This window comes from Musa acuminata, chromosome BXJ1-8 (assembly GCF_036884655.1).
Source record: "Musa acuminata AAA Group cultivar baxijiao chromosome BXJ1-8, Cavendish_Baxijiao_AAA, whole genome shotgun sequence".
Lineage (NCBI taxonomy): Eukaryota > Viridiplantae > Streptophyta > Magnoliopsida > Zingiberales > Musaceae > Musa > Musa acuminata.
In genome coordinates, this window is record NC_088334.1 from 45298564 (window position 1) to 45315127 (window position 16564).

The window sequence follows — 16564 nt, forward strand, 5'->3', positions numbered from 1 at the left end:
TGACAGCATGGCCGGGCCCCGCCGGGGATTAGGCGGAGGCTTGCAAGCAATGAGACTTTGAGTGCGGAGGTCGCCTCCGGTCTCCCGATCCCCATCCGACGGGCCCTGTTCCATCCGTCGCCACGAGGAGCCGCTGCCTCCCCCGACATGTACCCGTCGTCGTTCTCGCCCCGGTCGACAACGTTGGCGTGATTTCAGCGGACATCCCTTCGAAGGAAGAGGAACCGCTCCCCTACTTAATCTCCCTTTGCAACCACAGCTCCGCACTGCGCCCTCCGTTGCGTGTCCAATCCGATCCCTTGCTTCCTCGATCCCTCGCCTGTTCTTGCGGTCGGAAATCGGTAAAAGACTCGACCTTTATCTTAGCCGGCTGCTAATATTTTCGGCGCCGTAGTCAATTGTACGGGTTGATGATTGCGGAGAATCTTTGTTTTGTCTTTTCTTTGTTGAAGTCGCGGCTTTTTTTTTAACGTATTTCGATGGAGTCCTTCGCTCTGTTGATTAACCACGTCCCACCTTCGACTTCAATTATTGTAAATGTTCGAATTTTGGACGCTTCTCAGTGTTCGAATTTTGCACTTCCGGTGAGCCTTGTATATTTATTTGTTGTTCGTGTACTCTGGCTTGGAGTTGTGGCTCTTGAAATGGCCATTGTTTTCACGTTTTGTTATTGGTGTGTACTTTGTTAGGTTTAGATTGCATTGTGTTTGTTTCCTTTTATCTTTTTCTGTTAAGGCATGGTATTCAACTTAGTAGGATCTTTACCGATTTCATTCCATATGTATTTTCATCTCAATTATGCAATTAACTTTTAGCGCCTCTAACGGCTTTTGAACTTATATTTTGGGTGTCACTGTTGTTTTTCTGGATACACCAGATTCATGCTCTGATATTGTAATGGGTGTTGGAGAAACATCTTACGGTGGTATGTTATGCTACATTTTCCTCCTATTTGCTCTTCCTTGGTGCTTTGCCCATGGGTTAGAGGCAAATCAGTCTGCGCTGCTGACAGTAGATGCTTCGCCACAATCTGGTCAAAAGATTCCTGATACTCTGTTTGGTATCTTTTTTGAGGTTAGTAATTCATTTGCATGTATCTTTTTCTCTATCTGGCCACATGACAAATCAGGGAAATGCCTCTTAGGTTCTGGAAATTAATATTATTGCTGTTTTCTGTTAAATTTCACTTCTGTTGGAATCTTAGCATAAAAACAAGAGGAAAATTGAATATTTGAGTGCCACTTTCAGCTAAATTATCAGGTTGATAAGGCTTCATGTGCATTGAAATAGTTGTATTCTGACTATTCTCTTAATCCTTGGTGCGATTTTTTTGGGTGGAAGTTGGTAGCCCATTTATCTATTGGTACTTTGAATTCCTTTGCTGGAGAAATATTCCAAGTGTATATATGGTCTATTTGAAGTCTTGTATAATATTTAAACCAAGGTTATAAGGCAACGATAACTAGATCATTATATTATTATTTGTAAAAATCACATGTTGTGAACTAATGAATTTTTACATGAATTCAGGAGATTAATCATGCTGGAGCAGGTGGAATATGGGCAGAGCTTGTGAGTAATAGAGGTAATTGAATCCCTAAATCTTGGAACAACAATAACAGAGCCGGAAAGCCCCAAGTATTTGGGGTTGACTAAATGAATCTTTTGCCATCATTGAGACATGTAAAAAATCATATATCTATTTAACTTAGGAAGAGTTTTTAAATATTTATTTATAGTTTCTATTAAGATCTAAAATCTTCCTCCACCTCTCCTCGTATCATTGATAGTAATCATTTCACCTCTTTCAACTATCCTAAATTCTAAAGCAAAGCAAAAAAGTTTTCTAGTTGTTTAAAGAAAATCACCAGTTGTCTTCTCTAATCGATTTGAAATGAAAGGATACTCACTATTCTATGTCCTATATGACTTTTCAACTTCCATGACCACCATCACCAGTGGCGATGGAGGATATATATAGGTAAGCTGAATGTGGGGAAAGGTACTTTTTTGAATGAATATGTTGCTACTTTTTGAATTACTAATTTACACTTGTTGTATCTGCTGTAGTCGTTTGAAAAGAACTGTTTTTTTTTCTTTCAGCATCTTTTTTGCTTAGATTGATGGTGAAATCAGTCCACACCATGCTATGTTGTGCCAATGGTGTTGGACTAGTCTAAACCACTTTTCGGCTGGTGTCATTTGGTGCAATGGTGTGCCAACTGGCTTAGTCTGGTACCATATCATGTCAGGAAGGTGTTGGCATTGCTCTTGTACCATGAAATGATAGATCTTGCATGGAAGATAATTGAGTTTGTGTTGAGGAGAAACATGTTTGGAGTTTCAGCAAGGTTTGTCGTACCACGATGTATTGCTCGGTACGGGCAATACATACCAGTCCGATAGAGGACCGGTATGAGTGGTACATACTAGTTTGTTAGTATATCCCACCGTACTATGTGTCCGTACATCAGTATGTACCGTACCAATTACTGGTTGGTACATCGCTATGGACCGGTAAGGCGAACCATGAGTTTCGGCAAGTTGATGTTTGGGTTAGAATAATGGAAGGATGGGTTGGTGTAGGAAGTGGAAGTCCAAAATTTGGTAGGTTTTTGAGTTCTAAGTTTGGAGTATAGACAAGATGGTGTGAGATGCCATAGAGAGAAGAATAAGTAGCTGATGCTGCCTTTGGATACCCTAGATCATGGAAAAGTCAGGATGCAAGATGGTGTGATGGAAAAGCTAGAGATAGATGGGTATGTTGTTTTTGTTAGGTTTGATTTTATAACAATGCTATTGAGCACCAGGGCCAAAGATTTCGGTTATGTTAATGCATTAAGTGTTTCGTAACTCGAGGCACCTACTTATATCTCTGTGAATATTAAAAATTCAGATATGTACTGAACTCTATAATCTATGGCATTCTGATGCCAACAGGCCCAGCCTACCAAGAAAAAGTGTACCTTGTAACACAACCTTATCAAGACAAATATACATAAAGATGTTTTACCTTCTCAAAAAGAGGCCAAAAACAAAAATCATAGCTTGGTGTCTGACCGTTGACATATTTCTTGTACCAGAGTTTGTGCACATCAATTTTTTTGCCACTGGTGCTGCGTGAGCTTTTTCTTTTTGTGGTTTTTTCTTCCAGCCAGGGGTTTTGTCTTCATACAATATATCTTACTTACAATGTTTTCATACAAGAAGGCACATGAGCGGCATCGAAATTGGCAAATGTTAGTAGAACTAATTCAGTTGGTCTTGTCATTTCAGGAAAAAAAAAGGAATTATATTACTACAATGAAATTATACTGCTAGGCTATTTATATTATAGTGAGTGGTGTGATAAATGTCAAAATATGATTAATAAGATAATGCAACTAATCACATATGTGCTTTGTTTAATTTTATTCCCATTGCTGGCACATGAAAAAAATGATTTTTTTTAATAATTGTTTAGCTAAAAACTAAATCTTGTTTGGTATGTTCTTTATTCTTTACGTTGTCAATTCTCTGAACAATATCTTTTTCAGGTTTTGAAGCTGGAGGCCCTAACACACCTTCAAACATTGATCCATGGTCCATCATTGGACAAGAATCTTTCATTTATGTGTCAACTGACCGAACTTCTTGTTTCCCTCGTAACGAGGTTGCACTGAGAATGGAGGTACTCTGTGATAACACAGGATCTGTCATCTGTCCTTCTGATGGTGTTGGCATATATAACCCTGGATATTGGGGCATGGTATGTACTTCTTGTACTGAATGCAATGCCTCTTTCTTGATTTATTTGCAAGTAACACTAATAAAAGAATAGGGCTGATTTGAACTTGAAAGAATCTGCACTGGCCTACCTAATTGGAAACATGACACAGTTATTTTTAACCTTCTATGTGGCATTCCACCTCTTCAAACTTTTGCTTAATTTCTTACTTCTCCTGTCTTCCATTTTAACCAATACAGCGCACTTAAGATAATTTTAGTCTATGTGAGTGCTTTGAAAATTCTATTTGACTGACTCGGTGCTATTGGGATCACTGCACCTATACAAATGTACAGACATACATGATATCTACATGTATAGACTTTTTGTATAAAAAATTGAGGGCTTCTGCCTATTACATGTGTTTATAAATCATTGATTCTAACTATTGAAATATACAGTAATTTCCAAACAATTCAATAATATTCTCTGCTTAACATTTTCTCTCCCTGCTTTGTCATTGGGATATTTCAGAATATAGAACAAGGGAAGACATATAAGCTGATTCTGTACGTCAGGTCACTCAACTCAATTAACATATCAGTTTCATTGACAAGCTCAGATGGATTGCAGAAACTGGCTTCTGCCAGCATATTGTGAGGATCTTTGTAGGCTTAAAAATTTACTAGAACCTTTGAAAGTCAAGATCCTCATATGTAGGAGCTTCTTTTTTTTTCCTTTATTTTCAGAGCTGATGCTTCAGATGTATCAAACTGGACCCGGGTGGAGCTTCTTTTAGAATCTGTGGAAACAAACATGAACTCGAGGCTTCAATTGACTACTACAAATAAAGGAGTTATATGGTTTGATCAAGTTTCTCTTATGCCATCAGACACTTACAAGGTATGCTTTTGCATAGTAGATTGTGTATATTTACTTTTTTCTTTAACAAAGGAAAGACATTATATTGAGTTACAAGTTCGATACAAGTTGCACAGCTAATGGATCAGCTACAGTCCAAACAAATGGAGAAACAAGAGATCTCCCAAAAATGGCAAGTTTGTGAGGCACTGTGTTAGAATTCCTAGGGATATGATTAATAGAGACATCAATCAATTGCAAAGGTCAAAAATATCATCCAAAAGATTCCTAATGAACCAGGGGATTGGAGTAAATCCATAGCAAAATTAAGTATCTCCATTGAGTCCAACTGAACCCTTATAGAAGAGAGATTCAGCTCATGAGCCTTTCTTAAGCCATTCAAAAGTGCCAAGGCTTCATCGGCAACCGAAGAATCAACCTTGCCACTACCACCTCCAACTCCAAAAAGGTCCAGTGAAGCACTCCTCTAGGTAAAACCAGTACCTGCAGGTAAGCAAGAGGAGACAAACGAGCCATCAATTTGGAGAATAAAATCACACCTGACCTGTTCCAGAGGAAGAGGTATTGCTTTTCTCACTGACAGTTCCTCAGACCCCAGGGAGGAATCAAAGCTATCATTGGCAAGGGCTAGGGCTTTCACAATCAAATAAGAAACATTGGAAGGGTGGTTGCGAACTTTGGCATCATTTCCGGTTGTCCATACGACCCATAGGTTAATATAAATAATACAAAGCAGTCTGCTATTGGAATCTTTATTAAGTTCTTTTCCCTTATCAAGCCAAGACCCCTCAGCCCTTTCATTGAAGAGTTTGAAAACATATCCAACCTGCTGCTGCAAGTAAGCAGGACAGTGCAAAAGAACACTCAAAAGAATATATGTTTAGCATAATCAGCATGAAGTTGACAAAGGAAACATTGATCAACTTGACCACAAAGAATGCCCGAGATCCAACTCGATGTGGGAAATTTGTTCCAGCAAAATTTCCATAAAAAGACTTTAATTTTAGGGGCCACTTTGAGATGCCAAATGGCCTTCTAGCCCCACCAGTTATAATCATCTAATCCTAAACCTTTGCTTAAGCAGTGATAGGTGCTACTTATCGAAGTAATGCCACTTGGACTAAGAGTCCAAACCCAAGTTGTCTTCCTTGGGACATTGTGAGAGATGAATATACTGAATCCTGTCGATCAAAGAAGCGTGAAAGATGGAGGTTAACAGGGATATATTCCACTGATGGAAGCTGTCTCCAAGGATGGATATCCCCAGATGGCTTTTTAACAATACTGAGATCACTAATGCCAAGATTCCCTTTGTCTTTAGGTTTAACTATGGCATCCTAATAGAAATGTCATTCCCAAGCAGTTTCCTGAATCCAAAATTTATCAAACGGACCAAGCTAAAAACTGCTTTACTGGATCTTGAAATCCTACCTGAAGGAAGCTGTTTCCAAGGATGGATATCCCCATATTTAGATGAGAAGACCCTAACGCATGATCTATCCTTCTTGTTCAAACTAGTAATGATGCATTTGGTACAAATGTCTTTTTAACAATAGTAGGATCTCTAATGCCAAGATCCCCTCTGTCTTTAGATTTAACCATGGTATCCTAGTTGATGAGATGCATTTTCCTACAGTGGCGATCATATTCCAAAAGAAACTAAAGTGTATATTTACTTTTACCATATGCAAAAAAGCATTAGTTTAGAGAAATGCAATAATTTGTATGAATAAATAGGAATAAGAACAAAAAGGGACAACTAAGGAATCATCCATACATCAAACAGTATATGTTGTAAGTCACAAACTTCTGGCTATAAAGATTTTGTATTTTCCCACACAACTCAAAGTCTAAGGATTCTTGAAGCAGGATAAAAATCCAGTCTCACATAGAAGGAAATTTTACATTTTGAACTTGCCATTGTAACTTGGTTTATACTCTTTTTATTGATGGTTTTCTATTGAACAGGGACATGGCTTTCGTAAGGAACTAATATCAATGATTGAAGATATGAAACCTCGGTTCATAAGATTTCCTGGTATGAGAATAATTAAATTTTAGTCTTAGTTTTAAGAACTTCCATATACTGTTTGTAAATATTTATTTGCCCATTGATTACTGCAAATTATATTTACATACATATATATACACACGATTTTTTTTTTTGTGTGTGTGTGTGTATATATATGTATGTATGTACATACATACATACATGCAAAAGATACCATATACACTTCTCTTTTTTGCTTTAAGAACTGAGCAGCCAATTTTTCGTTTATGACCATGCATGCAATTATTGTAGATGAGCAACAGAATTGGGTTCTGTTGTGGGGTCTTTGTGCAAATTTATCTTTGTCTAGTAGGAAAAAAGACTAATACTGAAAACCCACCATGAATTTTCTCACTTTAGTATAAGAATATTACCTTTTTTGTTTGGTCAAATGATCATTTTTAGCAGAGTGAAAATGTAGCATTTTGTTGTTCTTCATATATTTTTTTTGTTATCAACTATGTTAAGGGAAAATGCATAATGTGTTTAATTTTGTCTATGGTATCCAGTAAGTTTGTGTTAAGCCATCTTTAGCAAACTATTACTCCAGCATATTATGTTTCTTGGACTTACTACCATATGGACTCTCAACGTGCTTTGCCACAAATTGTATACATCCATTTACCGGGTTCACATTTTACTCCTGATAGATCAAACAGGAAAAGTAGACAGACAAACTATGAGAAACTGATGTGATTGTTTAAGTTTAACAAGTGGTTGACAATGTTATATTATCTATTCCATGGAACCATGTATATATTGTATGTTACTTATTGAGAGTCATTTGTTTGTTGACAATAATATTTCTACATGCTTCTGTGTACTCTCGTTAGTGACGTACATGCTTTGCTGCATGCTAGTGTATTTCCTGGTACAAACTTGTTTCAGTCAGTATAGGTGGATTGATCAAGCATCATTTATAACAAAAGCTGGTTCAACCACACAGACAGCAAAAAGATGCCCATGTAAACTACAATAGGATCTGGTTTAGCTCAATTTTAAATGCACTATGGCATCCTGAATTTGCAACCTGTGAAACTTCTCTTCAAAGAAGTCCCAGCATGAAGGGGAATACTGTCATTACAAGTCCATGATGGCAATGTTGACTCAGAGGAAGGAAGTGGGATAATTTTGTACTTCTTTGTGTTCTCTCTCTCTCTCTCTCTCTTGTTTTCTTTTCATGTGTCACTCTGGCATGCTTGCATTGGCACAGATATGTGCTAGATCATGCTGACATTCATTAGCACTGGGGAAACTAAAATCCTGTTTTTTAGAATGGAAAATCTGCTGGAAAGTGTAGAAGAACTTATTAATTTATTTTTTCTTGATTCTTGTAGCTTCTTGTTGTTGATATGCTTAAGTTAACTAATTGAAATGTTATTACTACAGTAACTCACAAGATCTTTATCTGTTGTTTCTTTCCTTCACATTATTGACAAACTTATAAGACTTGAATCTTTATTATTTCAGGAGGTTGTTTTGTTGAAGGTGAATGGCTACGAAATGCATTCCGGTGGAGAGAAACTATTGGTCCATGGGAGGAGCGACCTGGGCACTTTGGCGATGTTTGGATGTACTGGACTGACGATGGACTGGGGTACCTTGAATTTCTTCAGGTTGGATCAAGATAGTTCTTTAGATCTCAAGTTTGAGGTTTTGTGTCTGTATGTGCACCTGCACACACACACACATACATAATATATATATATATATATATAAAATATAGGAGTCTGCTTAGCTTATTTTCATGGTTTACTGCAGCTTGCTGAGGACCTTGGTGCTTCCCCTATATGGGTGTTCAATAATGGTACTTTCATCTGCCTTGTAGATAAAGGGCTTGAATAAGCAACATTTACATTTATCCGTTGCACTTGTTTTGTTACAGGAATTAGCCATAATGATGAAGTCGATACTACCGCCATCCTTCCTTTTGTACAGGCATGTCTTGAACATAGCAGTTTATATTATAATGGCTAAGTTGATCATTACTAGTTTATATATTAGTTCCTGATGAATTTAAAGGACAATTGATGGAAGTTGTATCGAGTTATCTACATATGTATAACCAGAAGTACTTTGCTACAGTTACTAGTATATGTATTAGTTCCTGATAAATAGTATTCTTTGTGTACACATGCTTACAGTGAATTTTTCAGAAAATATAGCATATGGATACAGTGATCTAATTTTTCCGGTATTATGTTGTTTAATTAGCTGTAACTGTTAATAAAATCTTGAATTTTCACTTAAAACTTCTTTACAGCATGTGAATAAATAAGATCTGTTCTTTTATGAATATTACTGCTTCCCACATGATTTGCCTATGAAGATATTTTTTGGAAACCATTATTTTCCTCACAGTTTTACTTAAGCCAAACTTTTTTTGCATGAATTGCTTATAATTTTATTTTATTTCAGGATGTCCTAGACAGTATCGAGTTTGCTAGGGGAAGCCGTGATTCAAAGTGGGGCTCTGTTCGGGCAGGAATGGGACATCCAGAACCTTTTCAGTTAGAATATGTTGCTATCGGAAATGAGGATTGCGGGAAAAAATTTTATCGAGGTATGTTGTTGTTGTGTTCTATTGTTTGTTATGTCTTTATTTATCAATTAATCGGTGACCATACCAAAAATTCAAATATTAAACAAGTGTGCATCTATTTCTAAAAAAATTCCTATATGTGAATGAGATAATCTAGTTTTATATCAATAGGATTTTGTAATAGTATTATACTTATGAGTTCCGGGCAATTTTACTATTGTTCATGTCAAACTCATGGATTTTCTTGTGCGTGAATCCTTGTAATACTAAGAATGATTGTTCCACAAAATTAAGTTCTGGTTACATATACTTGATTATATCAGCAATTTGAACCTTCAGTAAAATAGAGTCAACAACCACCCAACCCAATTGATTTCATATGATTCTATGCCATGCTAAGCAAAAATGTATTACCATAAGAGAGTACAAGTCATGGAACTGATTACTTAAGTTCTATTAGTTTCTTTTTAGCTAGTCACTTGAGTCTATGTATCTACAAGTACCAAACACCAACTGATGCTTAAATAATAAACATGTAATAGTTTAATTGATGATTTGAGGTTTAACTAATCAATATTGGCAAACCAGTGGCAACATGTTTATTATTAGGGTGATCTAAGAGTTTAACTTCTATCTATTCCAACTGGGTTTTTGATGTGACTGCCACTGCATTAGAGTTTGGTAACAGGTTTGAGGGGAAAGAACACCGGATACTGAGGCTCATATGAAATATGTATTATAATCATGCTATCTAGTAGCTCCAACCAAGAGAAAACTAATACCTTTTATACAGAGACACATAATTAGCAATGGTGATTATGATCAACTCCATAGATTATTGAGTATGGAATAAACTTTCCTTTGCAAAAGTATTTCAATTTTCATACTGATAACATATCGAGATGAAAATGTTTAATGCAGTGATGTGACTAATGTTTTTACCAAATTGGGACGTGATATATGAAGTTTATAGCAAGGTTCATCATACCGTGACATATCGCTTAGTATGGGCGATACATACCAATCTGATAGAGGACGAGTATAGGTGGTACATTGGTACACTCCCATATACAATGTGTCGGTATGCTCGGTACAACTCGATACATACCATATTGACAACTGGTCAATACACTGGTACAGATCGGTAAAGTAAACCATGGCTTATAGTTTATCATAAAATAACGAGACAATAAATCCAATGTGGCTTATCATTTCAAAGTAGACCACAATAAAAAAAAATCTGAATACAAATTTATTCAGATAATATTTTCTTAATCACAAGAAGTTAGAATCTCAGTTCATAAATTGGGACCTTATTTCATATATTAAAATTATGCTATCCAGTAGCTCCAACCAAGAGAAAACTAAGACCTTTATACAGAGACAAATAATTAGCAATGGTGATTATGATCAACTGCATAGATTTGGACAGTTTTCTTGAAGTTTCAGAATGATTTGATTACCTATTAAACTAATCCAAGGTGGCGGGAAGTCACTGCCTTCAAATTTATGGTTATATTTTTCAATGCAATATTGAATTCTAATTAGTTCCATTATCTTGGTATTAGGAAGTAGTTTACAGATGTATCTAAAAAATCTTTTATCATACTAACAAACACCTTTTTATTTTGCTTGCTGTGATACTTTAGTGCATGGATTAGCTGCCGATTTTTGTCAGTGCATTTCTGTGCTTTAGGCATGCCAACATTGTGCTTGCCTCTCCTTGAGTTGGTGTAGATTAGCACAGATTGATCATTCCAATGTGCATGTATCATACAAGCACATTATCTGAACGCTCATTTGTCTTGGAATTTTAATTATTCTTTAGTGCATAGTAATTTTTCTCTTAGTATGTCAGCAGCATATGAACATTAATTTCAACTCGAGACACTTGTAACTTTTTTAACATGCGAGAAAAGAAATTGCATATGCTATATTTTTATTGCAATCATGTATCTTGAAGAACAAGTCAGTAGTTCAGCAAGCACTGACCTTAAGACTAAATTAGATAAAATTAGGGAGTAATTGAAGATTGCAAGCAGTTATAGGAGGTATATTGATATAGTTTCTTAGGCACTGGGCTTACTGTATACTTTAGTCATCGTTCTTGTAGTCTACTCATTTACATTTTATGCCAAAATCATTCATAATTTATTTGCATCAGACGTACTAGGCATTTATTCTCAGTTCACTTAGCATATTGTACAAAATTGCAAATTTAGCGGCTGTTGATATCAAAATTCTTTGAAATAAATTAGAGGTTCAACTTTGTAGTTAGTAAATAAAATGCTGGTGAAAGATGCTTCTTTAGAACAGAGTTCCATTCTTGGTTGTGATTATATTAACAATCTTCAAATTTCAAGAATATAGTAGCAAAATATTATATACTCTCAAAGCTTCCATTTGTTACATTTGAGTTTAAACCTTGTAACTAATGAAAACAACTTATTGTTTTACATACATTTTCTTTTTAGTTATTGCTTGTACATATTTTTTATGTTCTTCCAGCCATGTAAGCAATTAAAAGTAAGTTCTGTCAAATAGCAGAAAGTGATGTATTTGCAAATTTTCAATCGTGCATGTTGATTAATATTCTTTCTTTACTGTGTATTGATGTTTACAATTGAAAATTGAAGTTCCAACAAGAATATGTCATTGAATTGAAGCTGTTTTTAGGTTCTCAGAAGATCCATTTTTCTGTTGCTATTGGGTGGCTTTCTCGTCTATATTATACTTCGACAATTGCAACAATAAAATTTGAAAAACTAATCTGATGATTGTCAAATTGTCCTTGGACAGGAAACTACATGAAGTTCTACTATGCAATAAAAGCTGCCTATCCAGACATTAAAATTATATCAAACTGTGATGGGTCATCTAGACCATTGGATCATCCTGCGGATTTTTATGATTTTCATGTAAGAACTGTTTTGAGTGCAGTTGGGAGAATTTTCTCTTCATTTTTTATTTTCGTTAATCATGAATACGCTGAGTTGTCTAGTTTTCAGTTACTTAAGATGACATTTCCTGCATAGGTTTATACCTCTGCCCGCAACTTGTTTTCAATGACCAATCATTTCGATCGCACATCACGCGATGGGCCTAAGGTATTGCAGTTACAAATTTTAACACTTTGTTTGAGTATTTGATGCTTTCTGACATACTCATAATTATGAGACGAGCAAGGATCGTGTTTGATTCTTATTTTCTGTTGAAATAATTCCAGGCTTTTGTTAGTGAATATGCTGTGACTGGATCAGATGCGGGTACCGGTAGCCTTTTAGCTTCATTAGGAGAAGCTGCATTCCTCATTGGGCTAGAAAGGAATAGGTATTTTCATCATCAAGAATATTCTAGATATATGTCTGCATTCCTCATTGTGTTAGCAGGATGTGTATATTTACATGCTCAATGATTTCTTAAGCTCATTTTTAGACATATGGCTTATGATTGTTGACTATCCGATGTTTATCTTTAGCCATGCATACTAAGTTATAATGTATAGTTTGAGCTAATTGTTATGCACAACTGAGAGAAATATGCTTAGGCAGTGTTTTCCTCTCCCGGTACAATGAAGGATACTAGAGATGATCTTTTTTCTTTATCATAACTATTGACAAACATCGCTTATCATCAATTTCTTGTGTTGTTTCTTTGAATGTAGTGATGTTGTTGAGATGGCGAGTTATGCTCCACTTTTTGTCAATACCCATGATCGCAGGTAAATGTTGGGAATATTACATTAATTTTCTCCCTCTGCACATTTTTCTGATGTTTAGTCCTTAGGATTGCCATACTGGCTTCTTAGGTGTTTGCATAAATTTGCTTTTGTTAATGTTTCATATATGGAATGCACACATATAATGGGATTAAGAATAGATGGCATTCACAAATTCCCCTTAAAAGTTTCTTATTGTATGTCATTTTGAATGGTCATGCAAAATCATGAAAACTTGGAATTGCATCAGTACCCATATTAAGGGAATATATTCTTAGAAAGAATAGTTTTGGAGGGTGTAGATGCAAAATTAAATTTTTGAGGGGCATCTAAGGTTTTTTTGAAGGCCAAACATATAATTCCTTCAAAGAATTCATGTCTTCCTTACATTTTCAACAGTACAAGCAGTGGTAATTGAAAGGTTAATTTACATTCTGTAGGTGGAATCCCGATGCTATTGTCTTCAATTCATGGCAGCAATATGGAACTCCTAGCTACTGGATGCAACTGTTCTTCAAGGAATCCAGTGGTGCAATCTTTCACCCTACCAAAATTCAAGCCAACTTCTCTGGTGCTGCATTGGTTGCGTCCACAATAACTTGGCAGGATCCAGCTGACAACAGCAAAAACTTGAAAATAAAGGTGATCCCTTTGGCCTTTATGTGCTGCCTGTTCTTCTCATTAGCTCTTGTTTCATATTGGTTTGGTTGCTGCTAACTTGATGCTGGTAATCAATTATTTGTTGGACCTTCTCTTTTGTTTCAATAATAAATCATTTCTGTTCTACGTGGATTGCCATTTTATGCATAAGATTGTTCACTCTTTGACTAATAAAATCATCAAAGAAACTTCCATCATTTTGAAGATCTAATACTTAGCGCTGTAACCTGTAGTCGCCGTAACCTGTAGTCACCTAGCTTAGTGCTAAACCATATTTGCTTATGTGGCACATCAGCTTCGTATGAATGACATATGTGGTTTTCATTTATATTCAGTTCACTCGAAGGTTAATTTAGTCTGGATAAGTGTGTTCAAATGGAGAAGGTGCTATTTAATAATATATCTCTTAACCGCTGATTAGGCTCTGTTTTAGGTGTACAAAAAGAGGTAAGTTTGACCAAGGCAAAAGAGATGGTTATTTAGCATGATGGTGACCTAACATGACATGTGGAGGGTGTATCATCCTTCGTTCATATCCAGTCCCCCACAACTTTTTCTACTAAATAGTTTTTGACTCAACCACCTTCACCTCCTCTTTAAATTCCTAGGACTTCATCTTCCCTTCATCTGCTCCTTTTTTTAACTTAATCCACCCTTCCACCGTCCTCTTTGTTTCTTCTTCTTTTATCATCTGATCTCTTCTTCGCCTTTTCTATTAGTCCTTCGCCTCCTCGTATTGCTTATACTAGCTTTTCCCAACTTTGTCGTCCCTCAAATTTTTTATGTTATTTATTCCGTAGTAGATCTTCATGTACGCTTGCTTATGCATCCACGTAAAGCCAACTCACAGGGTGGCACCTTGACGAACCTTCATAGTTCCAATTAAACCTGTCATGAGTTTGTTGGTCAAGACATGTCCCTTGACCCTGATGTGGGATCAGTTCTACTATTGTTCGGAAAATTATTTCGCTTGAACATTGCTAATACTAGTATGAAAAATTAAAAATTTATATGATGTGAAAATTATTTCACTTGACCCTGATGTGGGATCAGTTCCACTATTATTCAGAAAATTATTTCATTTGAACATTGCTAATACTGGTCTGAATTTAAAATTTTGTCGCCATCGATCATTGTGAGCAGGTTAAACTGTTGGAGCTTTCACATCATTTTGTATGTCATTCGTGTGACTTTTATCGGCTAGATAATTTGAATCATGCAGACATTTTAGTGTACCTGTACATGATGAAACTCATTTTTCTACTCAGTTTGTCTACATAGATACCTATGCAACAATGCTTTATTATTCACATTTCATATCAATAATAATTAGAAGATGCCCATAATTGCTTCTGTTAGTTAGTTTTTTCATTTCAGAGTCTTGTGTCTAAGAATGGTTGCATTTTAACATCAAGTATGGCTATCTAATTTTCTTTTCATCGTGTGTAAACGGGAAAAGTCATGAATTAACATTCAGCAAATTCATTTTGGTGGTGTGGTTGAGATTATTTTCTGACAAAATTGGATCCAAATCCCTTTTGCAGATAGTCAACTTTGGAAGCGATACTGTGAATTTGAAGATCTCTGTGAGTGGCCTAGAAGCTGGCATCAACTCATTCGGTGCCACAACTGTACTAACATCTGGTGATTTAATGGACGAAAACTCCTTTGATAAACCAAACAAGGTAATGATAAATGAAAATTCTATTCGGTACGCTTTGGAGATTTACATTCACCATTTTTTTGTGGAACATTTTATCCATGTAATGAAGCTTCCGTTATTTCCAAGTTCCTCGATAAGAGAAGAACTCAATTTTCACTTTTGGATGCTTTGATACATCTTCTGCATGTTGAATTATGTAGGTCGTCCCAGCCTCAAGTAAGCTACCAAATACTGGAACGGAGATGGATGTTGCGATTTCACCGCATTCCATTACTTCATTCGATTTGCCGCTGATCCCGATGGAATACAGATCTGCAATCTAAGCATTAGGGGATGAGAAGTGGCTATAAAGCCTATGACATGGCTGAATGAATAAAGGGTTGTTTCATGTGTGTGTCTGTGTATATATATATATATATATACGAACCAAATGGATGTGTTGCGTGCTAAGATGTGGATAATTAATTCTATCATCACATCGATTGGAAAAATAAGATATTCACGTGTGCTATTTACGGCTATCATGTCTTTTTATGTTTTATGTCATAACGTTTATTATACCGATGCATCATGTTCAGTACAAGCGAGATATGTACCCGTTCAACTGGATATCGATACGTGGACTATTTGCTATCAAGTGGTATTGATCACTTGATCTCGTATTGGGTGATATGAGATATGTACCGGACAGTAATGATCGAAATCCAATAGTTACCAACCTCTATCGGTCGATAATGATCATATTTCGATTGTTATTGATCAAGGGTTGAGATCATTCTATTTCAAACAGCCAATTTGATTTTTTAACTTAGAAAAGAATTTTAAAATCCTTTTCTTCCTCCTTTTTCAACTTATTTTATTATTTTAATCTTTTAAACTCTCTTAAATTTTTTTTCACTCACATCTCTCTTTTATTCTCAAGAGTAGCAGTATTTTACATATCACCTAAGATTTAAATCATGAAGCTCAATGAGATATTAGTCAAGTTTATGCACGAAAGGGAAAGAGAAAGCTTGTGGATGATTTTAACTAGATACGACAAAACTTACATAATGTAGACACAGAGTGAGACTTATCGTATTCACAATCATCGTATTATGAAGAATCTTACGGTTAACAATAATATAATAATAGTTGATCATACTTTTTTGAGCAATTGCACGATGATCAATCTTACAATACGGAGTAACAGATCAATAACAAAAGTAAAAGTTCTAATATTCTCTATGCTCCGCATCATATATTTGTCATTGTCTCAAGAGCCACCTCAGACATGTGGTTTATGATAATCAGATTGACTATCACCATATTAATACACCAATGACATATAATGCATCGATACA

General features: G+C 35.7%; 1 protein-coding gene across 1 annotated transcript; it reads left to right on the top strand.

Moving 5' to 3' along the window:
* LOC135588152 (alpha-L-arabinofuranosidase 1-like) lies at nucleotides 1-15742 on the top strand. The gene is made up of 18 exons (XM_065080145.1): nucleotides 1-341; nucleotides 878-1074; nucleotides 1531-1585; nucleotides 3537-3748; nucleotides 4241-4362; nucleotides 4456-4609; nucleotides 6557-6626; nucleotides 8109-8254; nucleotides 8400-8445; nucleotides 8524-8576; nucleotides 9057-9201; nucleotides 11980-12098; nucleotides 12216-12287; nucleotides 12407-12510; nucleotides 12845-12901; nucleotides 13339-13540; nucleotides 15103-15243; nucleotides 15422-15742. The coding sequence occupies exons 2-18, from the start codon at nucleotides 898-900 to the stop codon at nucleotides 15542-15544; spliced, it is 1998 nt and encodes a 665-aa protein (XP_064936217.1). The 5' UTR covers nucleotides 1-341; nucleotides 878-897; the 3' UTR covers nucleotides 15545-15742.
* The last annotated feature ends 822 nt before the right edge of the window (nucleotides 15743-16564 follow it).

Excerpts from the sequence above, each read along its gene's own strand:
- LOC135588152 (XM_065080145.1), top strand. The coding sequence starts at position 898 with ATGGGTGTTGGAGAAACATCTTACGGTGGTATGTTATGCTACATTTTC. Across the intron at positions 4,610-6,556 it reads TGCCATCAGACACTTACAAG|GGACATGGCTTTCGTAAGGA; the intron begins GTATGCTTTTGC and ends TCTATTGAACAG. Across the intron at positions 8,255-8,399 it reads GGTACCTTGAATTTCTTCAG|CTTGCTGAGGACCTTGGTGC; the intron begins GTTGGATCAAGA and ends GGTTTACTGCAG.